The sequence below is a fragment of the Frankliniella occidentalis genome, unplaced genomic scaffold (assembly GCF_000697945.3).
Source record: "Frankliniella occidentalis isolate FOCC.00 unplaced genomic scaffold, Focc_3.1 Scaffold402, whole genome shotgun sequence".
NCBI lineage: Eukaryota > Metazoa > Arthropoda > Insecta > Thysanoptera > Thripidae > Frankliniella > Frankliniella occidentalis.
The window spans coordinates 87,262-110,559 of record NW_026267524.1 but is presented as its reverse complement, the minus strand read 5'-3'; the positions used below and the strand labels follow the sequence as shown (position 1 = coordinate 110,559).

The following is a 23,298-nucleotide window of genomic DNA, read 5'->3' as shown; positions in this document are numbered from 1 at the left end:
CCACACAGCCGCTGCAACGCGCGGGCCGAGGGCTCAACTCCGCCCCGGGGCCGCGGCTCCCACGACGCCCTCGCACTGCACCTCGCGCCGCCGGGCCGTCGGGTCCGCTTGGTTTCCACCTCGTTTCAAAAGTACCGGCTGGCCGGCCAAAAAGCAGCACTAGTCGACGAGCTGGAGCAATGCACCTTTTAAGGCCGCTGCCGCTTGCCGTTCGGGCTCGGCTGCCGTACGGCTGTTCGAACCAGCGATCCCCATGTTACGACGTTGTAATGGGCGGGCCTTTGGCGTGCAGAGAGCTGAGAACGACGTTCGACGTTCGCCCCAGCCCCTCCCCGACTCGGCCGGCAAGTCCGAGTCCGGCCGGAGTGTCTCCGCGAGGTGTCTTCTTGTTAACCCGTGCTTTTATTACCGCCCATACCTTTTGCACGAGGTATGCCCAATGGTCCGTTCGGCCGTTCGCCCTGCGGTCCGAAATCGCGCCAAGTATAAAACCCCGAACATAATCCATTATCCGGTTTTTCGAGAAACCGGGGCGCGCTGCGGACCGAAAGGGGAGAGGAAAGGAAAATAAAAAGAAGGTCCGAGAGGAGGGGTGTGGGGCAGGAAGGGTGTTTCATGAGACGAGCAGCAACACAGTGTCTTTGGCTGGAAACGCCCCGCGCCCCCGCCCCGCCCAGCGCCGAAAGCCACGGCCGACCCGGACCGAGAAGGGGCTTCGGCTTTATGATTCCGACTGGATTCCGAGCGAGCAGGTTTGGGCCGTACATGCTGTGAAGGTGGTGCGGCGGTGCGGGGACGACACGGCGGGGTGGGGGTGGGGCGCGGCGGGGCACAGGCGCCGCTCACGGGCTTGGAGACGCCGCCACCGGCCGCCGTCCCGTCGTGGTGGTGGTGGTGGTACCGTGGCCGTGCCACGCCACGCCAAACTGTGGCTGCTGCTGCTGCTGCTGCTGCCACTCGTGCCTGAAGCCAGGCCTAACTAAGGCAAGAACAATAACGCGACTCGAACCTGCTGCTGCTGCTCACTTGTTCAGTTTATTTTGCTGATTCAGCTCGGTCCGTCTTTGTTGATAAAAGGGAGGGAAAAACATCAGAAAAAAGAACAAAAAATGAAAATCTCGTTCCAGCTCTCGGTGACAGTCACTGATGGTCGCATCGCACAGCGCGAGTGCGCTTCGCACTCCGCCGCTGCCCCCCCCCCCCTCATAAATTCTCTTTGTTCTTTTTTCGCTTCGCCTTCTTTCCGTTTCAATTTATTTCGGGTCCCTCTCATTAATGCAGCATATAAAGGTACCAACGAACGCACGCCGCCGCGCCGCCAGCCGGACACATCGGGACAGCAGCGGGGCGTGGCGGGACGTGGCGGGGCGTGGTGGGGTGTGGCGGGGAAGGCCTCAGGCCTCAGCGAAGGCGGCAGGCGAAAACTTTGGAGGCCCATTTGTTTGCCTCTCTTTGTGCAGCAGCTCGCTGGCAAGCAGCATAATGAAACAAGAGGGATACGGGAGGAGGAAAAATAAAGATGAAATCAAACGCTGTTAGGCCTTTGTTTTGTTTCGCGCTGTCGGTGCGCCGTGTGGCGTGGGGTGCAAGCACTATGCGCAAGCGGACCAGGCGGCGGCGGCAAGCGCCTAGAGCGCTCCTAGCCCCTTCCCTTCCCCTGCGCCTCCCTCGCCCGGAGAGGCGGTGGCAGCACGATCGCGCGTCGCGGACGACATGAGTGGCGGCCCAGGCCCAGGGGCTTGGACGAAAGAGCCAGGGGTTCGAGCACCGAGATTTGAAGAGGGCTTCCCTCAAGCTCGAGCACTGCTCTGATGTTAGGCAACAGGTCCCGCGGCCAGACCGCCGCGCACTGCCCGAACTTGCGTGTCTACTTTGCGAATCATTAAGAAAGTGCGTCCGTTTTTCTCCGATTTATTCCGCAAATTACGGGAGCCCGGCGCCTGCGAAACCCAAGGTAGGCCACCCCGCAATACATGCGTGCACTGAAGGCATTTTGTTGCCTACCCATCAGGCGCTCCGAGAGCTTTGCACCGGCGAATGACGAGCATACTTTCTCCCTTGTGTGGGCGCAGGAGTCGCGACGGCGGTCAGTAGTCGCAGCCCGTTCGAACTCAAGCTCACGCCCCATCTCCAGGGTCCAGGATGGACCATTCGTTGCTCGGCCGAGTGACCAGACCGGAGGGCCGGAGGGCCAGCATGGCCTTGGGGAACGCCTCGGCGCGAAGCGAGCTGCGCAGGCGCAGCGCGCAGCTAGCGCGGAGCAACCGGGGTTACAAAAAGGTGCAGAACAATTTACCGAGAGCAAGAATATAAGGGCCTGGCTGGAGGAGGGGTAGGGCCGAGCTTCCCGTCCCGCGCCGCGCCTCGCCTCCGGTCCGGCCCGAGACACCTGCCCAAGCTGCCCGCATGCACACGGCACGGCACGGCGCGCCGACTCCCGCTGGGAACAAGCTGCCGACCGAATCGAGTGAAATAAAATGAAGAAAGGCACGGGGCAAGGCAGGGCAGGGCAAGTAGCGTCCGGACCAGGGCGGCCAGCATCCCGGCATGAGCGCCCTGCGGCTGAGCACTGCCCGGCCAGCACGCGGGGATTTATGGCTTTGTGAAAACAAAACGAAATAACACGACGAATCTTTCCAGACTTCTAGCGGTGGCTGCCGAGCCGGGGCCGAGGTAAGGCTCCGCCAGCTCCGTGCGACAGGCGAAAGGGGCGAAGCGGGGGCGAAGCGGGGGCGAAGCGGGGGCAGGACTCTTCACGCGCTGCTCCGCTGCTCGCGATGACAAGTATGTAGTTACATTGCGCCGGAAAAGGGGCTGGTGTGATCACCGCCGCCTGACCTTGTACAAAAATGTGTACAATCGCAGGAAAGTCGCCAAATCACATCGACGTCCCCGCACCTCTACCGCACCACGACGCCGACAGCGGGTTTTATATATTTTATTGTGTTTTTTTTTTCGTGATGCTCATCGTCCTGCTCTGATCCCCTCGGCGGCGTGGAGAGGTGACTCACTGGAGCCGGAGCTGAGCTCTCGACAATAAAAATTCACTCATATTATGGTTTTAGCGCCCCCACCACCGCCGCCGCCCATGGTCCCCGCCCCGACGCTCATCCGACCCGACCAGTCGGCAGTCAGCGTCACCCACGGCCACTTCTGGTGATCAAAGGATCGTCCCGCGCGCCGCGCCGCCTGGAAATGGCAACGGCGGTCAACGCGCGCGCGCCACACAGCACTCGGGCCACAGGGCGGCGCTGACCTGGAATGTTCTATCAGAAGCTCCAGAGGAGATCACCCTCGCTCTGACTTCGCCCTGCGAACCTTTTGCCTCTTGGTATTCCCTACACCCACCGACCAGCGCGTAGCCAACCCGCCCGCGCTGCCGTGCAGCGGCGCAGTATGGCCAGCTCACAATCTGCTGCTCTATCGTGGGGTGTCTAAAGAGAGTCACAGTGTGCGTGAAGGTCACACCGTACCGTGTGTGCAGTCGGTCTCGGTCAGTTTACCGGGAAGGGCACCGCAGCGTCGCCGCGGCCCGGTGTTATTTACGAGCAAAGGCACCCCTCTGCTATTATTTATGGGTTCCACGGGCCACTCTTTTTTCGAACGCATCCCAAACCCTACGAGATAACGAGGTCTGGAAATTGACATTGGTGGTATAACCGTCGCCGACGTTCAACGTAGGGTGAGCGTGCCGGCGGCGGCGCGGAGGCGCGAGGCGCTGCGGGGGGCCGGGTGCCCTTTCGCCTTCCTGTGGCTGCCCTATGAGCCCTGCGCGGGACCTGGCCCCTCCAGCCGCAGGCCACAGGTCGCGCACGGGCAGCGGGCAGGGGGTCAGGTTTCCCCCTGGCCGGGTCGTCGCCCCCCCCCCCTCTTTTCTCATGTCTCTCTTTCTCTCTTCGATGGCCATTCATACACGCGAGACGTACGTAGGCAGCACAGCACCGGGCGGGGCCGGCCACAACCCGCCGCCAACCGGATTTACTCGATGACTACAGCCGATTGCCTTCGATTCATGCGGAAATTCGCTCCTCGCCCGCCCCGCCTTCAAGTCTCCACGGTGTCGCGGACGCGGCCCCCGCGGCGTAAGCAACCAAGCGGATCAGGAGGGCCTCGGCCGTCAAGCAGATCAAAATCTTTACACGCCAGAATATTTCACACGCTGGGGGAGGTGAGGGGGGGGGGAGGTGCAGTGGACAGATGTGGGTAGGCGAGCGAGGCGAGCGGACAGGGTAGTCCAGGGCAGGCTCCAGGGCTCAGAGAGCGCGGAGGGAACGCAGCGTGCAGTGCAGCAGGCAAAGGCTTTCGGCGACGCTTGGCGTGGGTCGACCTGCTGGCTCGGACCGGCTCGGCTCAGTCCGGTGGAAAAGATCGGCTGGGCTGTTGCTCGGCTCGACTCCACCGGCCCACTCCGGACCGTCCGGAAACGCCGCGAGCTGCAGGGGCGGGTATCGCGACTACGTATGCTGTAGGTAGGCAACAACAGCGGCGGCATCGTGTCTTCCCCATCCCTTTCCGCTGCACTGGTGCACAATATTTCACTGTTTTAGGTTTGCTTTTGTTTTTATTTTCCCGGAGACCCGTTACCTGGACATTGACCCGAGTTCAACAGCGGGTCATCTGACAGGCAACAGGGAGCAATATGCAAGGAAAACAGAATAAATATCAAGTCATATAAATACTTTAAATACTTTACAGGGTGCCCTACTAAAAAAAAAAAAGTTAAACTGTCCAGCATGCGAGTTGGTGCCCAAAGACCCCAAGCGAGTTAGGCAACCCACCCACACGCGTGCATGCGGCTCAGTTCCTATGACCAAGAAAATAAAGAAAGGGGCCCATAGGACACCCTGTATAACAAATTTATTAAAAATACTAATAATACAAAAATGATAACAACCCTTTAAAAATATATCACAGAATTTGGAAGCCTTGGTTTTGCATCTGCCTTTGAGCAACTTTTAAAAGAATAATAAAGTGCCTTTGTATCAAAGGATTAACATGGAAGATTGTAGGGGGCCTGACTGTGGCAGAAGCCGATGTATCGGCTGGCTGGACAGCGCTCAGAGAAACCCCGCCGTCATCAGAAGAAGAACGAGAGAGGTTGAGGTTCGGGTTCGTGTCCTCCACCTCTGGGGCAGATTGATGTTCAACAGTTTGCATACTTAATGGTAACGTTGAGGAAAGTGGAGTGGGACTTGCTGGTCTGACATCTTCAGAAGTTTCAAGGGCTGGTGGGCCAGTATTAACGACATATTGGCAGCCATTTACAAAGTCCCACATTCTTTGGTCGACCTATGAGATGGTAAAAAAATGTTGGGAGATTAGTATTAGATCCTGAAACCAAAATCATTTTGATGGATAAAAGGGTTTATATCTTACAGCAGGTGGTGCTCCTTTGAAGCTGATGGTTAACATGGTAGGATCTGCTTCAATTTCGGGAAGAATTATGTCGGTAAGCAGCAGCTGAGATTCCACATGATCACCATCAGCCGACAGCACTATCAGGTTCTGAGTAGTCAGCAACAAAGTGACAGCTTTGAAACGAGATGAACTGGTTTCAAGTGTTGCCTCCAGAACAAGTAAGCATTGAGAGACATTGGGATGTTGAATTTTGCTAAACTTGACTAAAGCACTTCTGTGTGGTTTCCCTTGTCCAGTCTTCGCTTGATCTCTTTGCTACATGCAAAATAAATTTTAAAAAATAGAGGAAAACTAAAACTCTTACATAACGATCAATACTGAGTATAGCTTGTAGCTTACCCGAGGTAGATTGCTCCAACCAGCTCCTTGAAGCAATCCTTGTCCTGTCATAGCAACTAGATCTGCAGCACCACTAAGTGGTTTTGTGAACATTCCAACAAGACCTCTACCTACTCCTGTCACTACTCCCCTAGGAGAGGGTTGACCAGATAATACTGATTGAAGTGGGTGATGAGCCAATCCTCCCACAGCACCTAAAACATTGGATTCAAAGAATTGTTCAGTTAAAATACACACTGGTTAAAAAGAAAAATGTGTACAAAAATTTGCAGTGAACAAACCTAATATACTAATTCCTAGACCAGTAAGACCCTGCAAAAGGCCCTCTGCAACTCCTTGAGGTCGCACCCTTCGCAATTCCTCTGTTCTCTCTAAATGCTCTGCATCTAGTGTCAATCGATCTAAATTACGGGCCACACTTGATGCCATTTTAGTTACAGATGTAAGGGTTCCTGAAAAAAAAGGGTATATGACTCAAATACATCTTAGGTTTAAAGTAGAGTTGGATAAACAAGATAGTTGATTTTACCTGCAGTAAAGTGTTTCATGAGAGAAGCAGAACCATGTGTCACACCAACGAGGAAGCCCCAAGGGCCTTCAAGAATCCCATGATAAGGCAAACTGACAAAATCCCGCAAGCCTGTGCCCAAAGTTCGGGCAAAACCACCAGGACTCCCAAGGAGTTCTAAAGAGCTAACAACCCACCCTATGGAAATAAAAAAGAGGGAATGTCAGTGAAATGAGTAAACAAACCTAAACAAGTAAAAAAAGAAGAACGTAGAAATTACAGCAAGATTGAATTACCTGCTCCAAATATAGCACCAGAAAGGTAGTGCATGGACAATGTGTGACCTAAGTTATATGAAGTAGTAAAAACAGAACGCCGACAAAATTGAGTAAACTGCAAAGGAGAACGGTCCAAAGCAATGTAGAGACGCATACAGGAATGAACACTGAGCAGCAACCAAACAGGGTCTAATGTCAGAGACTCCAAACGCAATGGATATTTAAGAACCTACAACAAAAATAAATAAATTGATAAAAACTGTACATCTTGGTATTAAAAGAACATTTCATTCTAAGCCTTCATACTTACTTGCAGTTCTATAGATACAGGTAAAGGAACAGAAATCCAGGGAGCTGAAGGTGAACAAAGGTTGGATAACTCAAATTCTGTATTGTTTACTGACAGTAAAAGCAGAGGACTCAAAAGAGCAGCAATGTGTTTTCTCAAATCCATTACAAATCTGTCTTCAACATATGCTGTTATTGGGCCAATAGACACATGGACTGATTTTGGCACTGGAAATAAATTAAATACAAATTAATACAATCTTTTTAAAAGTAAAATTTTCAGATAACTGATATAGACACTTACTTAGGCGGTTAGCATTTGATTCCAAAGTTATATTTACAGCAAGAAGAGCATGTGGGGAAAATTTATTTACTAGTTGAGATGCTGAGGAGCTTAAGCTCACAGGTAGTGATATTTTTTTTCCAATTTCATCTTTATCTTGTTGGCCCATCAAGACAACCGGAAAATCAAATCCACCATACTCAAAGAGCTGATTATCAAATTGAAACTCTCCAAGGGTTACTTGCAGCATCAACTCTGAAAGCTGTGCAAATATTTTTAAACATTTGATTCAACAATAAAAGTGAGCACAAGTGAGGGGATGCCAGTTGCTGAAAATAAATTTTCTTACACAAGTTTGCGAAGATGAGGGGATTATTGGGCAAAATGTTACTGAGACACTATCCAGTGTTAGAGTGGAAATTTCAATTTCTTCAGTTAAAGAGATTGGAGACATTAAAGTTAAACTGCATGCCTGAATGAAAATAGTTAACTTCACAGGAGGTTGTTTCTTATCTGAACCTGGAAAACATAAAGTTATTTATTTCAAAGGGGAAAAAATAAAGAAGTTTGAAATGGTTTAGAGTTTTTCATACTTACTAATTAAAGTGCTCACAATGCTTCCCTCCTCATCTTGGAATGCTGATACATCAATATCTTTGGTGGGGTAGGAAACAACTTCTTCTGTAAGATAGAAAACCACAACTCATGCTAAATAAAATACTTACATATGAAGACAGAAAAATATTAAACACTGAAAAGATTATAACACACCTTCATCAATTTGAAATGAAGGGTTTTCTGGCACAGCAGACAGACGTGAACGGATGTCCTTTGCACATATTTCAATACGGCTCACTGCCTCTATGGATAAGTGTGTCGAATACCCTTCTACCCATGTATGCACCTGCACAAAGACAATAACATTTCATCCCGATTCACACATACCAATACAAATAACATAATAAAATTTCACTTACTTTAACATCCCCATGTCCAGGAATGCTTATGAACTGCTCCTGTTTTCCATTTATATGAACAGGAGGTGACCAAACAATCGACAAAACTGTAAAGAAAATGACACAAAACTTTCACAATTTATGTCAAAAGAAAAGTTTGGTTTTGCTGTCAATAATAATTACTTAAGTCTTTTGCCCCAAGATCTGCAGCCAGGGCAACAAAAGAATTAGGAGGTGTGGATGATATTTGTGGAAAAACATTATCTACTGAGTGGGTGCTGTATCCGACATCACATTGAGGATCCACAGCACAGTACCAATCCCAAGGTGCTAGATCTGGCAAGATTTTGAAATCTAAAAAATACAAGATATGTTAACCCATCTCAGTAGCCATAATTATGTTCATTAAAAGACTGGAGATTTAGAAAAGTAGAGCTTGTAGGGCTAACCTGTATTTGATTTCCCAAAAGGTGAGGCTTCTGCACAAAGAATGCGGAAATCACAACCATTGTGAAGAATAATTTCAGGATGGGGTTCATCAGCAATATCCACAAATGTCTGGCCATTATTTTCTACTACTGACAAAACTAATGAGTGGAATGAAGGGGCAGAATGAGTTGTCCTTCCTTTCTCTTGAGGCAACGGAACAATAAATCTTTTTCTGGATGGAACTCCAGAAATATGCAGTGGACAGCTAAGTTCCTTTGCATCTTCGGTGCTCACACAAATATAAGGCACAATATCACTTTCACATGATTTTATATGCAACCATCTCCCCAAAGGATACCCCCTAAAAAGGTTAAGAAGAAACAAATACTGTATATTTAAATAAACCTTTACATAAAAAAACAAAACAAGAGAAAACAATACTTTAATAACTATCTGAACTATACTAGACATTGTCACTTTTAAAATTACCTATGTTTACTGTCTTGTAAAATATTAATGGTTGCATTCTTTACTTCAGAAGAATGTTTTTTCGGAGCAGGTATTTGAGACTTTACATCATTGTATCGAAGAGCAATAGGTGTTACTTGCAAGGGGATTGTTGCTGAATTTATCACAACAAAACTTGAACAAATGCTGACAATGCGTACCTCATTAATAACCTGTGATCTCAGAGTCAAAAGACTCACAGCCTGAAAGGAAGTCAAATCACGTGGTGTGGTCAAACAAGTTTGAATAAATACCTTTCAAAAGGCTCAGTGTGGCTGAGCATTGAGCATCCTAGGGGTTGGTAACACTGAATGTGAATGTGTTAAGACTAAGACACAAAATTGTAGGATGTTACTCACTGTTGGTCCACACTTAATTGATACTTGTACATGACCCTCTACAGGGACAAGACCAGATATTCTGGGCATATAGAAGCTTTTACCCCAATCAGCACGGACAAGCTGCAAAGCCTCTGACAAATACCAATCGTCTGAGTTGGAGAACTTCAGGCCCAGGTGGAAAGTACCCTGCAGATGAAATTATAATGTAAAATAATCAAATTACAGGAGAACATTTATTACAAATAAATATTAAGTTTATTTTTAAAAACATGAACAGACCTCAAGCTTTGGAGGTGCAACCACACCCCTGGGTGGAAGAGAAAAAATTAATTCACCCGAATGTTCTATGCATACACTACATTCTAGCATGTTGACAAGCAAAGCCCAAGGCTGTAGTTCCAATAACATGGTGCCCGAATAGGGAGACAGAGGACTGTACATTGCCTGCACAGAAAATTCATTCAATAAATTCAACTGATGACCAAAAGCATAAAATAGGAAAAAACAAAGTATCTTTTTACCTGTACATATGAGTTAGAAATCTCAACACCAATCCACTGAATAGATTTTAACTCATCATTTGGTAATGGCCATGCAGCCTGTTTGTTCTTCTCCATGGATGATTCCAAAATGCTTTCAATATTAACTTGATCCACACTTAAGAATAATTTTTTAGGATCGATATTTGAAAACCCGAATGGGAAAACTTTCATATTTGCAGCATTACGAAGACTTAACTGGTGAGTGCTCTCTTTGAGAGCTCCAGGCAAATGCAGAAATGTAACTTCCCCTTGACCCTTGACTTCAAGGGACATTCTTCCTTCTTCACTTTCATAATTTGATATGACAGCTGGCATGGATGTGGGTAAGAAAGATCGCACAGCATACATTGGACTAAGCATCACCTGAAATGAAACAAAGCATATAAGCAAAACAGGTGTATACTTAGTTTATTAACTTACTTCCCACAAAAATTCTCAAACTCACCAAAATTTTCCTTTGACCTTTAACAGTTTCCCGAATTACCCGGCACCATATACATATGAATTGTTGCTTATCTTGAAGTGGCACTATTTACAAAGACACATATCACATTATCAAACTGCTAAAGTAAAGAAACAACAACAAGAATAAAACCTTTGAGAAACAAGGGAATTTCCAACCTTTTACAAGCCATGGTTGATGGCTTTTAGGGTTTTCTCTGAGCGGAATATCTCCAGTCCATAAGCTTGCATCAAATTGACGAAGACGCAGTCTTATAGCAAGTTGTGAATCATCAGCATTACGGTCCAAAACCAATGAAGGATTAATGCAGTTTGATTGAAGTGGTACTAAACAACTACAGGCTTCCATTGACCAGTCTGAAGAAGGGCGCACAAGCCTGAGATCCAGCAAGTGATCTACTTGATGTAGAACTTGAAGTTGACCTCTCAAAGTGACCTAAACAATTAAGTATTAAAACCGATAAATACATGTTCCTTGATTTTATTATTAACCTATTAATATGTATAAAGCTATACAGTAACCTTCTTTTGATTTGCAGACAAAGTGGAAATGTCCACAAAAAATATGATTTCTCTGTCAGACTGAATAGATATTTTACAGACTTGTGTACCCAATGAATCAATAGAAAAGGGTGAACTCCACGCTTCTTTCCCAAGCTTTTGCATGCTATTTTCAAAAATTGAAACAGAAGAAAAGAAGAAACAGAAATTGATTAATTTAGAATTTCAATCATTGTGTAGGTTCAGTGGTTTTAATTTAGACTTCAGAGTATGCTTGTTTTACCTTGGGTCAATAACAGACATGTGTAAGGAGGTTTTTTTAGCTAATGACCTCCAAGAATATAAATGACACTGTCTACTTGACAAAATTATCTGTTCATCTGTTTCAACCTGTCCAAGCACAATGGGTAGTACAGTGTCATTACACAAAATATAGTGTGAAATGATCACCTGAAACATCAAGTTTAAAAGTTTAGGTTAAGTCAGAGTCTTAAACACCACTTCCTTTGCATTCCATCCAGCAGACTGGTAGGTGACACAAAACCACTTACTTGAACTGGTTCTCTATTTTGTGGATCTAGTTCTTGCTGCCACAATTTCAAAGAAGCAGCAATACTGTGAGTTATTGCTGGACCAAATCTAAATGCAATGGGACGACTTACAATAGAAACTTCAGTTGTACCATCAGCATTTAGGGCAAGGCTTGAATTCGATAAAAAGGGCTCAAGAACATTTTTGGGGGATAAATTTCCATAGTCTAAGACATCAAGTTGACAAAGGGTGTTCAGCTCAGCAATTTTTCGACCTAGACAAAGAGAATATATTTAAATGACAAACTTAATTTTTAACAGAACAGAACTACATGTTTAATTACCTTCAGGCCAAGCAGAGTAAAACAAAGAACAGTGGTTAAGGGAACACCAAAGAAAACTGTGATCATAAGGCAAATTTCCATCGCACAAGTACTCTGCTAACTCCTGAGGCATGGGATGCACTTGAGAGTCCAACAATTGGTTCATAAGTGAAATCTGCAAGAAAACAAGAAGCGTTTATACCTATTTCTTAGCAATTTTAAAATTGTGTTAAGGTGTCTAAATAGCTGACCTGAATGTGAGTCATGTTGAAACATGCTTGGAAGTTTGGAGCCAATGACGCACTGAAGAAAGAGTCAATGCGCATACAAGCTGCAAGAGCCCTTGGAGAAACAACAGGCACTTCTGAAAAGTAAGAATTCTTCATCATTTGTACAACAATAAAAGATGAATTCAAAGGAAACATGCTAGAGTGATACTACACCTGTATTAACTGAATCACCAGATTCTGTCTCTGATATTGGTTGACTATGTCCATGTAAGTCCTGAGTCCCTGCTAATAAAACACGCCACACAGCAGACACAGCTGAAGTAGGTTTCATAGGTAGCTCAACTTTGCTCTCATTTGTTTCTGATAAAAGAAACATTGCATAATGCTGATAAGCTCCTCTACACTCAGACCAATATTGCAAAGAGCAAACTACAACAGGAGCATCTTCTCTGCCCACTTCTGCGTCTGGAGCACTCTGAAATGTATTTTTTGAAACATTGAATTAGCAGACAACATCAGGTATGAACAAAAAATTTCTTTTAAAAATTTCACATACTTTGAATGGAACCGGATAAATATGAACATTTGTCAAAGACCTAGGCTGAGGATATCTCCATGCAATAGCTGGAGGGGAGCTTTCCCAAAAAACACACTGATAAGGAAGTGGTATTTGATCTCTTTCCAAAGTATTTGTAGCATCCATGAACTGAAATGCGCCAGCTCTAAGATCATCTGTGTAGTGTTGTTCCGTATCCACAAAATCTGAAAATATCTGATATGTAATAGCTGTGTTACATGTATTATGTATGATACAGCATAAAGTCTCAAACCTGTTTCACTTGAATGAGTGTCTGAAGCTGGTATGCTAGGAGACATATGCAGGGATGATGAAACATCTGCCGGGTTCATATTAGAAGGACTTCGGATGAATGGTAAATATGCATTGTAAAGATTTTTTAGCGCCAGTAAATGCTCAGGACTGATTGTCATTGAAAAATATTCAGACTGGATAGTAAGCTGGGAGGGGTTTAAAACCAGAATTAGTCATTATTAGAGATCTTCAGCCACTTATTTCACTTTCATTTGAATTTATCTAAACATAAACTAACTTGAGTATGAGGGAGTGAAGTAAGGAGACACCGTGGCAACCATGCTGGCCACAATAGCTCTAGACGAAATTGCATGTTACAGGGCTCCAGTAACAACTGTCTCGCAAGGCGATGACTGGATGAACAGCATAGCCCTTTCACATTTAGATGGCAAACAATACGTTCTACAGCAGATGCATTGCATCCCCAGCGTGTTCTACTTGTACACTTCAACTCTCCATCAAGTGAAGCAACACTTACCTCCATGACAGAGTTAACTTGACAGACAAAAAAATAATAGATAAAATATAGTAAGGTAAGATATTTAACAAGTGGTGTCATATGGCTAAAACAGTGTTACACTTACTGTGATCTTCATTTTCATCCTGGAAAACTACAACAATCTGGACGGATTTAAAATGTACCCCTCCTATTCCAGAAAGACTTTCAAGGGCTTGTTGAAAACTTAAATAGGATAAAAAAGGATTAATGAAATGCTGTATAATACCAAAAGCAAAGTAGAACACAATATTAGAATCATTGTACCCTTTCTTGGAGTGGACCTGTTCAACAGGACAGGAATGTGCTTTTTTGGACTGGGTAAAGCAGGCAGAGGCAATGTTTATGACATAGCTGATAAACTGGAGGTTGGATGTGCTTAGAATTAATTTAGCAGGGCGTGATAATTCAACAGACAACTGAAATAAAAGTTACAGTGAGTAATTAAATAAAGGAAAAGAAAAAAAGGAGGAAATGTGTAATTTACTGTTTAAAAAATATACCTGAGCTGGTTTGGCTGGAGTGAAAGTTGATTGTGTTTTAAATAGAGTGGGAGGAACTCCAGTCTTGGGATTTGGTTCACCTTTGCGGCTTTCAAATAAGGCTACTGGAAAATCTTTCTCGCTGAAACTTGGTTTATAGTCTTTTATAGTTTGTGGTGAGCCCAAATTAACCACAGCACTGTAAAAGGATGTCTGAAAGCAGAAATATTACTGTATGTTAATATACATAAAATAAGAAAACTGGCTTTGCTCGTCATAAAGTACATTAACTTACTTGAACAGAACAGCTCCGACTTATATAAGAGTAAAACATGTGAGGTTGCGAGATAAAAACATAGAGCAAGGGCCTCTGCTTGCATTTGTTGTCATTCAAACAACCACCCTCCTAAAAATGCAAGAAATGAAAGCAATTTAAGTTTGGTGGCACTTAAGACAATTAAAAATACAGAGTTAAGCAAAGATGAAAAATACCTTGACATCTTCATAGCACATTAATGATATTTTAGCTCCAGTGATTAGAAAATCGAATGGAGTTTCCATGTGTCTATCCCTACCAGGTAATGTTTCAGGAGAAAGCAAACTCTTTTCTTTGTGAAGGCTAGACCTGGAATAAACCCATAAAATAAAATAAAAAAAATAAAAACTTTTTATAGAATGATAAATATATAATTTTTCATTATAATACTTCATTAAGGTTTTACCTCGACCCAGCAAAGAAGTCAATGGGTTGTTCAGTTATTACTTTTGATGCAAAACCATCCCTTTCGGTTTTATGAACCCATGAGAGAGAGGAAGAAGCAGAGTGTATTGAAGGTCCATGTACACTTTCTAAATAACGAGGTAACCGGGACACACGGCGTGAACCTTGGGATAAAATACATTTATTCGATTAGATTAGATTATGTTTACATTACTAGTAATTTATTCATGAAATTAAAATTACCTCTTATTCTTGAACTGTGCGGAGTATCAATGCTAGACATATCAGCTGTATCAATGCCACTGTCAAAGTGCATGTGCTCTGAGACTACTGTCTCTGACATTGCATGAACACTTGACTGATATTGCTTCTCAGCAAGTTCCAGAACAAACGATGGCTTCAGTGGCTTTGATCCATCAGATTTGGATAAGAAATTCAGCAAGACCGTTTGTACATCAGAAAAGAGATTTATAATCAAGCTCATTTGGTTTGTTGTAAGTTTGACATCAATATCTGATACAGCATTAATCTAGAAAATTAAGGTACTTGGTAATTTAATTTCGAAAGTGATGTTTCCTAGACAGATCTGTTTAAATACGTTGAGGAAAAGGTACCTCTAGGGCGTGACCGCAGACTAAAACCTTCTTGCGATAGACAATGGCAGGTGCTCCTACTATACAAATTTTTAATGGTGCTAAGACAGGCATCAAATGAGGCTTAGGACTGCCAACAATCTCTGATGCATCACCTTGAGTATTAGAACCCAAATTGTTCCACACAAGAGCAGGGTTTTCACTCATTGTACGCAAACTTGAAGCGGGTGAATTGTTTGGTAATTTTCGACATCTCTGTATATTTTCCCACTGCCCTATAGTTGTCGGAATACAAAGATAATTAATCAATCTACAAAACAGAATAATTAAATTGAGATGAAAAAGAATTTTACATACCACTACTCAAAGCCAGACCACAAATATTCAATTCATATTGTCGATCCTCAACTTCAGAACCAGGAATCGACAAAATCCGAGCTTGCTCTGCCATGTGGAAAACATCAGGACGTATGGGAGGTCGGGATAGAGTATTTTCAGCATGGGGAAGGAGAGTAACTGAATCGACCTAAACAAAAGTAAATATTATGATTCTTGTGGATTACAAATACCCAAAGACCGTAATTTATAAGAAATTTTTAAATTTATACCTGAACAATAACAGTATCATGGAAACCAAAATTTTTATTTGTAGGCATTAAAACACGGACAGCTTGGAAATCCAAATACACAAGTGGGAGGGATGCACTTGTAATACTTGGTATCCCAGGAGAATTTCCAGTTGAAATTTTAATGTTGTGAGAAGAATTTGGGCTAGATCTTTCAAAGAGAATGGTGAAGGGATGAAGAATGGTACTCAGCTCAGCTAAAGTTTCCACACACACCACAAAGTCAAGTGGTTGTAACTTCACTAAAATCTCTGTGATGAAACAAGCTGCAGGAGGTTCAGAGGTATCTGTAACCTGATATCAGTGATTAATCATTTTTACTGCTCTAATGAACATACTCTTGCAAAGAGGAATCAAATATACCTTTATTTCTGAGTATCGTTTGGAAGAACTATTGGTTGTTGGTGCACCCCAACGACTATGAACACTTCGACATTTAGCACGTGTCAGTGTAGCTGTTAGCAGACCACAACCTTCATCAGTTGGCACTTGTATACTAGAGGGGGGTGCGATTTCCTCATGTCCACACATTACAAGTCCATTGAACGGTGAAGGTTGCCACAGTTTATCATCATTAGTCCTAATTCAGAAGAAACAAGTTGTCAGGTAGGAAATAAAACTAGCAAATCAGAACAGTCCAGTATGAATTTACCTTATGTAATGATGGACATTTGCACTAGCAACTTTAAATTTAAGTTTTGAATAAATCTGCTGAAGATCAAGAGATGTGATTAAATCCTCAACTTCAAGGGCCAGTTTGGTACGTTTCTGTCCTGGTTCTGAATTTTCATTCTGCAGATAAAAACTCATGGACAAACGGGCTAAGGTCCATTGCAACCAAATACTCAGTTTTACATCCTCTTCTTGAACAGGAAATGGCTCTAAAATATAGTGAACATTTTTTAAAAACACTACAGTTAGTTGTTTTTAAATGTAAATGCAATTCCATAGTAATACTAACCACACAAGGTATTTTTCATTAAATTTCTTGACTCACTGACACTGGCAGATTCACTTATGGTTGTTGGGCTTGGGGGAGCAGCAGGGCCAAGGTTTGATCCAGTGGCAACCGTTTGTAGGTGTTGTTTGATCAGAGAACTTAATACAGCTGTGACACTGAGCAGCACATTGCTCAGTATTTTTGCCTAAAGACAGGTTTACTTACTCAGAATTGATTTAAATTTAAAAGAGAACATAAAAGATACATACATATGAACATACAAACCTGCTTCTGATTCACAGTGATATGAAGAGCGCCTGTGTCATTGTGTATGCACAAACCAAGGGAAGTAATACAGTCTTTGTCTCCATTGGCAAAGCGAGTGGAAATTCCAGCCGTGCACTTTGTTGTCACAGGCTTCAAGAGGTATTGACTATGTTCATTGCATGTAGTCCACACAGATAGGTCAGATAGGCTTACATTCCATGGGAAATTTGAGCCCCCTGATTGCAAAGTATATCAAACCAACAAATAAAAATTTGTTAATGCTAATAGTAAAAAACTTTTTACTTCCAGACAGATTAAATACTATTTACTTGCCTTCCATCCATGCTGAAGGAGGTAGGTTGATTGGCAGCTTTGAAGGAAACTGGAACTGATTATGTTTGTGCGATGGTGTAGCACTGTCAATTTGCACCATGGGCAATGCTACGCTAACTTTGTCTGCTGAGAGAGTTGCTGTATCAGACGTAGCAATATCTGATTTTGTAAGCGATAGAACTGGAAAATTAATTTTCCAATGGGCAATGTTAACACTGACAACAAGTCCTTGCCAAACAGGAAACCACTGCACTAGCCATTTTGATAATTGCCATGTTTTCTAAACAGAATAATAAAAAAGAAATAATAAATAAAAATAGCAACTACTGTAACCAAAATTTTAAAATTATAATAAAGTTCTCTTTTACCTCTGCAAGCGGTAGTGTCTTGTCATCAACACTTAATCCAGAAAGTTGAGAAACTAAAGGGGGTGGAACAGTTTCTCGATCTTTATCGCTGCTATGGACTGACAAAGGAGTCTGTGAGCGGCGAGTTCTTTCGCATGACATGTGACTACCACTGACATCTGAGATTTTTCTGTGTCCACTGCGTGCACTTCAAGCACATAAACAACAAAAACAAAAACGATTTAATGCAGGTTGTAAGCAAGAGGAAAATGTAATCTACTTGTCATTGATTTTATTGACTCACCTTTGAGTGTTGGTGTCTGTGGCTACAATCTTCATTGCTGAATGGTTGCTAGAATTTACTAGAGGAGTAGTGCTGGGACAGTACAACAACCATGTGTACAGAATTGGGTTCATATTGCATACAGCCTCTTGGATGTTCAAAATAAATAGTGGAGCATGTGAGGGTCGTGTTATTTGTTTAGGCCACTGTATACAAGCTGCAAAATAATGAAAGTTATTTAACATGAGGATATCATATCAGCCTTTAACACTAGAAGATTTTAAAAAATACCTTCTATGAATGTTTTGGTATCATCTTCAGATGAAAATACTGGAACCTTTACTTCACCTATTCTTTGATAATTAGGGCTTGGAGCAATAAGTAAATCAGCTGAAAAGTTTTCTACTGACATAGAGTCACATCTAGTAAGATTTGTCAGTCCCTTCTGCCAGTTAATATTTTTCCAAACCAATTCAAGTATACCACCTAAAAGGTAGACAAAGCTCTGTTGTGTTATCATAAACTTCTTCAAGGTATAAATGGAAATAACCCATAATCAAATGTGTTGTAATACTTCAAGATACTGGGGTACCTACCTTCGGATGTAGAGGCATCAGTCACAAGTGAGGTTGGCACCTTGTTTTGCCAAAGTGACGATACAATTTGATAGACCAGTAAGATTTGAGATTTTGTAGCGGATATTGATGATTTCTCTGTATATAAGTATTAGTAAATGAGTGAAGGAAAGGGTTAGTAACTTATTAAGAGAGATAAAATTCAAACAAAATACCAGCTTCTATGGAACACTCCTCATGCAAAAGATCGTTCCCTTCCCATAAATGAGTAAAGAAGAGTTCTTTGCGTTTATATAACATATTGTTGATTGAAAAAGCTTTGTTCTCCAGCTCTGCTGATATATTAAGTTGGCCTGACAGTCCAAGAATCTTAAAGACAAAAAAGGCAAGACAAATTTAAATTTACTCATCGAATTTTAGATGTTTTCAACAAATTATTCTGAGATAAATTACTACTTACACGTCCAATAATATGTGAGTGGCATGCATGAAACATGTGCTGGGGAAGTGTTGGCAGAAGGCAAGCAGATCGCACTAGGCGACGAGGATACATAGGGGATATGAAACGGGTGTCCAAACACTGACATTCAATGGAAAAATTTGAATGCTTGTGTCTATCAGAAATCTCTGATTTGGTAACTGAAATTTTCTGTGGAATTGTTAGGAATACATAGTTGAAATTATCACAAATCCAATTTTAAATGAAAAAGTAATAATAATAAAATCTATACTCTTTTATTTGTGGAAGGAATACTGGGATGATCTGCCACATAAAACTCCACTTTTGGTTGGAATAATGTATACTGGAAGGTTCGCAGAGGGATGTTTTCTTCAAGGCTGTCATATTCTTCAGTGGTGACAGCAGGAAGATTCTCACGACGGTCCTCTAAAAAATAAAAATAAATGGAGGAGACACATTTTTTAAGTATCCTCTAAGCTTTACAAGCTACAATTGAAACCTAGAAAAGTACTTAAATTACATGAGTTCTATAAATCGAACAAACCTGGTGGAGGTGTTGAGTATGGTTGATAATCATATAATGCTGCTGCCTTTTGTACTTTTTCACAGCGATGTAGTAATCCAGAGTTTACTCGTAAAACAAAGGGACCAAGCACAGTGCGGCACAAAGAACTTTCTGGTAGGTCGCTATGGTTGAATAAAATAAAAAAAATATAGCCAGGCAGACAAGACAATGTTTAACTAAAGCAGATCAAAAGAAGTTTTCACCTGTATTCTAAGTCACCATTCATTTCAAGAAATCTTTCAGCACTGCACTTCTCTGTCAATTCAGCCATGTACAAATAGTCAATAGCTAGTGCAGGAGTTCTTTCAAGAAGGCTGGATTCTAAAAATTTGATGATAAAGTGAAGGAAAATAAAACAGTTATTAGTACATACACATGTAATATTTTCAGTTAGATTAATGGAGAGGAACAAAGAACCTGTAGAGTAGAACAAAAGTACATTACCTGAGTGAACATTTTGATGAATATCCCAAGAGAAATTATACCGACGCTTTTCCCCACAGTTTTCAGTGGCAGTAGATGAAAAAAGGGATTCGGATAAATAATTATCTTGATAAGAGCCACTTTCAAAAAAGAGCCCACTCTGTACAATTGGTACGATCAAAGACCATCAGTAAATATAATAGAAATACCCAACACAAAGATAGACCTTAAAAAAAAAATACAGACCTTGTCTGCTGCTGACTCATTCATACCACAACTACAAGCCCCTACTGGTTCAAGTTGAATGCAACTAATCCCAAGTTGACTGTTGACCCACAGATTGTCATGACAGATGTAGTCAAGTAAGCATCCTCGCAAGGACAATGTAAGGAATGGCTCAGCTTTATTTTTCCAGGAACTCCCATCATTAGAACCACTGTCTCCAACCTACACAGAGTAAAATATTATGAAGAATACAAAACAAACCCCTTCCCACCAAAAAATGAAAGAGCAAATTTTACAAAGATTATAGATGTGAAAAATTACCCTCAAGTTGAAAGCAAGGTTATCAATGTATATTCCAAAATGAAATGTGAATCCTCTGTCCTCAGATTCATCTCCTGTCCAATCTTCACTCCAGCTTGGAAGAGCAGGCACTAAATTCCAGGCCCATCCAGTCCAAGAGTCTTGTTGCATATTGTCTGGAAGATTCTCTGTTTGTATAATATAAGAAGTAAAGGAAAATATTTAGTAGTAATTGTACATACTATGTAACTCAAATTGCAGTATAAATAATGTTACCGTCTCCCTCTTCTACATCTATAAGGCAGTCTGTTTCAAAAGAGCGCTGGCCAACTTCCCTGTTTTGAAGAGCCCGAGCCAAAAATAGCAAACGCATCATCATTGGCACCTAACAGACCAAGTTAAAGTTAATTGTTATAAAATGAATACAAAACTTCCATAAAATAGAATGAAGGCTCAAAATAATAAGAAATACCTGTAGTTCACTTATATTGAAAGTCATTTTATTACAATGAATATCAAGCCTTGAAATATTAGCACGAATGGCAGAAGTGGAACTATAACACCTTAACCATCTCATTACTACTGAGCAACGATATAGAACAGGTTCCTGGCAAGGAGAAAGTTAGTATGAGTAAAAGAAGCTTCACAGCAACATTCTTCTAAGTTTGTAAAAGATTTGGGGGCCATTCACACTTTCTGCGTTGGGTGATATTCCCCCCACTCCTGCTTAATGATTAAATAATACACATCACATGCAGGCCTACCCAATTTCCTTTTTTTTATACCGCCCCTTACCTGATATGAATCGATTTTCCCAGAGGCATTTCTCTTGTCTAAACAGACAGTAACATCTGACAGTTTTATTATTTTGCGAAACATTAACTGAGATGATAAAAAATCTGTAATAGATTCAAATGTTATGCACGTGATATCATGTAAAACTGATAATTTATTACTTTTAGCTTGTATACTATTCTGATACTACTGACCACTGAACTCAGGTTCCCATTTTTCATTAGCTGATTGAAAAGTCAAATTTTTAACATTCATGGACATAACTATGTCTTCTTCAACATATTTTACAATTAGGTTACAGCAGTTTATTGTGATGTTGCTGACTATTTTGTTGACCATAGTTTGAACATATCCAGGTGGAGCAACCGCGTCAGTAGGCCTACATAAGATTTGTTGAAGATTAGAGAAAAACATTACTACAAAAACAAACAAACTGGGTAATCTAGATGAATGCCTTACCTGTTAGGACGTCTCCTCCTCTCTTTGCCTCCCCCAGAGCTTCCTCCTCCATCTGTGCTGCTTGAATCGTCTCCACGTAATTTCAAAATACATTCTATAGTATTAATGGTAATACATATTGGTTCAGAGTACAGCTTTGTCCATGGAACATGAATTATCAATTCATGGATATGTCCACTGACAAATGTGAACGGCAATTGTAATTCTTCCTCAAGTACTTCAAGTCTGAGGTCCAAGTTGTGAAGAGATACTTCTCCACCCCATAGGGATAGCTGTACAGAAAGAATCATGATGTTGGAAATGCAAATTCTATTTTTATATCAGATGTTGTTTGACAACAAACATAATTTGTTCAAGCTTTGTGACGGACTCACCTGCGAATCCTCTGGTTTAAAGTTCTTAATGTACTTGTCGACATAGCTGAGTAGTATTGGAGTGATGTATGACTCAAGCTTGAACATTCTTTATTTGTTTGTCAAATAACTCCATGCAGATGCAAAGCTACCCAAACCAAGAAATAATGGCAAATACTATGAGGAATTATTATAATCAAAAAACGTTGAATACAGGACAACCAAGATTAAAATGAGGGTAAAATTTAAATAATTAACCAATAATATTCAACGAATGAACACATGAAAACGGTCACAGCTGTCTAATGTTTTGTTGACACTGTCACGAATACACGAGAAAGGTTATGTTTACAAGTCAACAAACCAAATTGGTGCGAACACTTGAGAACATTTTCTCCTTTGATGGATACAGCATCACGATTTCATTTAGTGGGTATACCTTTTTCCAAACGTGAATTAATTTCTTCCGGAAATAATACGGAGTCACGCAGACAAAACAGCGGCCGGGGCCGGAGATTTGTCACTATCACCAACACTACTACACCAGTCGTCTGCAAGCCCCCCCTCCCCCCTTCTCTCTCTCTCCTGGCCAAAGTATGAGAAATTGCTGAGGCAGATAGTAGTTCTAGGATGAGATTAGAAGCGCGTTTCGGGAACAAAGCTCGACCCCCCCCCCCACGCTTTTGGTTTGATTTGATTTGAAGAGAAGAAATAGATTCCTGTTCTTGCCTTTCACCACCCGGTCTCCCCACCAATCAGAACCCCGTCAGAAAATTGCATTTATTTTTCTACAGATGTGTTCTGTGTGGACTTCCCTCGTGTCTGTGTCACTGGGTCGCTAAAGGCTAGGCGGAGGCCAGAGACCCTACTAGCCCTATTTAATTTATTTTAAAATTCTGGTCATGCAAAATTTTTATTTTTCTCTTTTATTGTAAGAAGTATTAAAATAAGCATAGTGTCTCCATTATTCTTCCTGTGATGTACAAAATTGCCCTTTTCACATTTGGACTGCATTTTCGGGCCAGCATGACCGTCGACGTAAGGTCTCAGAGTTATAGCTTCAGCTTTAGTTATAGTTAGGTTCTAGGTAATGACTTCCGAGGCAGAACAAACCAAGCACCTACCGCCCGTTTCGGAGTCAGCTTGCCGCCTGCAAACACCTGGGTAGGCAAACCCGCCGAACAGCCCTGCGGAGCCGGCTGCCCACCTTGGCCCAGCCTCGCAGGCCCGCCTCGACTCGGTGCATCTC

The 23,298-nt window shown here is 42.4% G+C and overlaps 1 protein-coding gene across 1 annotated transcript; it reads right to left on the bottom strand.

Moving 5' to 3' along the window:
* Positions 1 to 4,672: 4,672 nt before the first annotated feature.
* Positions 4,673 to 22,596, bottom strand: LOC113212553 (intermembrane lipid transfer protein VPS13B). Its single transcript, XM_026431298.2, has 63 exons — positions 22,489 to 22,596; positions 22,071 to 22,197; positions 21,697 to 21,968; positions 21,432 to 21,616; positions 21,238 to 21,341; positions 20,915 to 21,049; positions 20,719 to 20,827; positions 20,464 to 20,630; positions 20,164 to 20,364; positions 19,939 to 20,077; positions 19,698 to 19,815; positions 19,474 to 19,616; positions 19,201 to 19,355; positions 18,930 to 19,118; positions 18,685 to 18,838; positions 18,491 to 18,607; positions 18,186 to 18,380; positions 17,916 to 18,111; positions 17,633 to 17,819; positions 17,265 to 17,544; positions 16,950 to 17,167; positions 16,686 to 16,869; positions 16,377 to 16,605; positions 16,088 to 16,304; positions 15,707 to 16,018; positions 15,456 to 15,624; positions 15,120 to 15,373; positions 14,749 to 15,034; positions 14,507 to 14,669; positions 14,277 to 14,409; positions 14,080 to 14,190; positions 13,806 to 13,997; positions 13,570 to 13,721; positions 13,391 to 13,488; positions 13,045 to 13,301; positions 12,766 to 12,952; positions 12,492 to 12,697; positions 12,149 to 12,410; positions 11,957 to 12,069; positions 11,727 to 11,880; positions 11,404 to 11,657; positions 11,136 to 11,302; positions 10,874 to 11,018; positions 10,511 to 10,787; positions 10,335 to 10,417; positions 9,869 to 10,252; positions 9,627 to 9,791; positions 9,366 to 9,533; positions 8,989 to 9,209; positions 8,520 to 8,860; positions 8,254 to 8,424; positions 8,092 to 8,177; positions 7,886 to 8,018; positions 7,712 to 7,795; positions 7,464 to 7,633; positions 7,136 to 7,376; positions 6,854 to 7,059; positions 6,562 to 6,772; positions 6,287 to 6,463; positions 6,039 to 6,209; positions 5,758 to 5,951; positions 5,377 to 5,673; positions 4,673 to 5,289 (listed from the first exon to the last, which is right to left on the bottom strand). Exons 2-63 carry the CDS (start codon positions 22,155 to 22,157, stop codon positions 4,909 to 4,911), a joined length of 11,757 nt encoding a protein of 3,918 aa, XP_026287083.2. The 5' UTR covers positions 22,158 to 22,197; positions 22,489 to 22,596; the 3' UTR covers positions 4,673 to 4,908.
* Between the last annotated feature and the right edge of the window lie 702 nt (positions 22,597 to 23,298).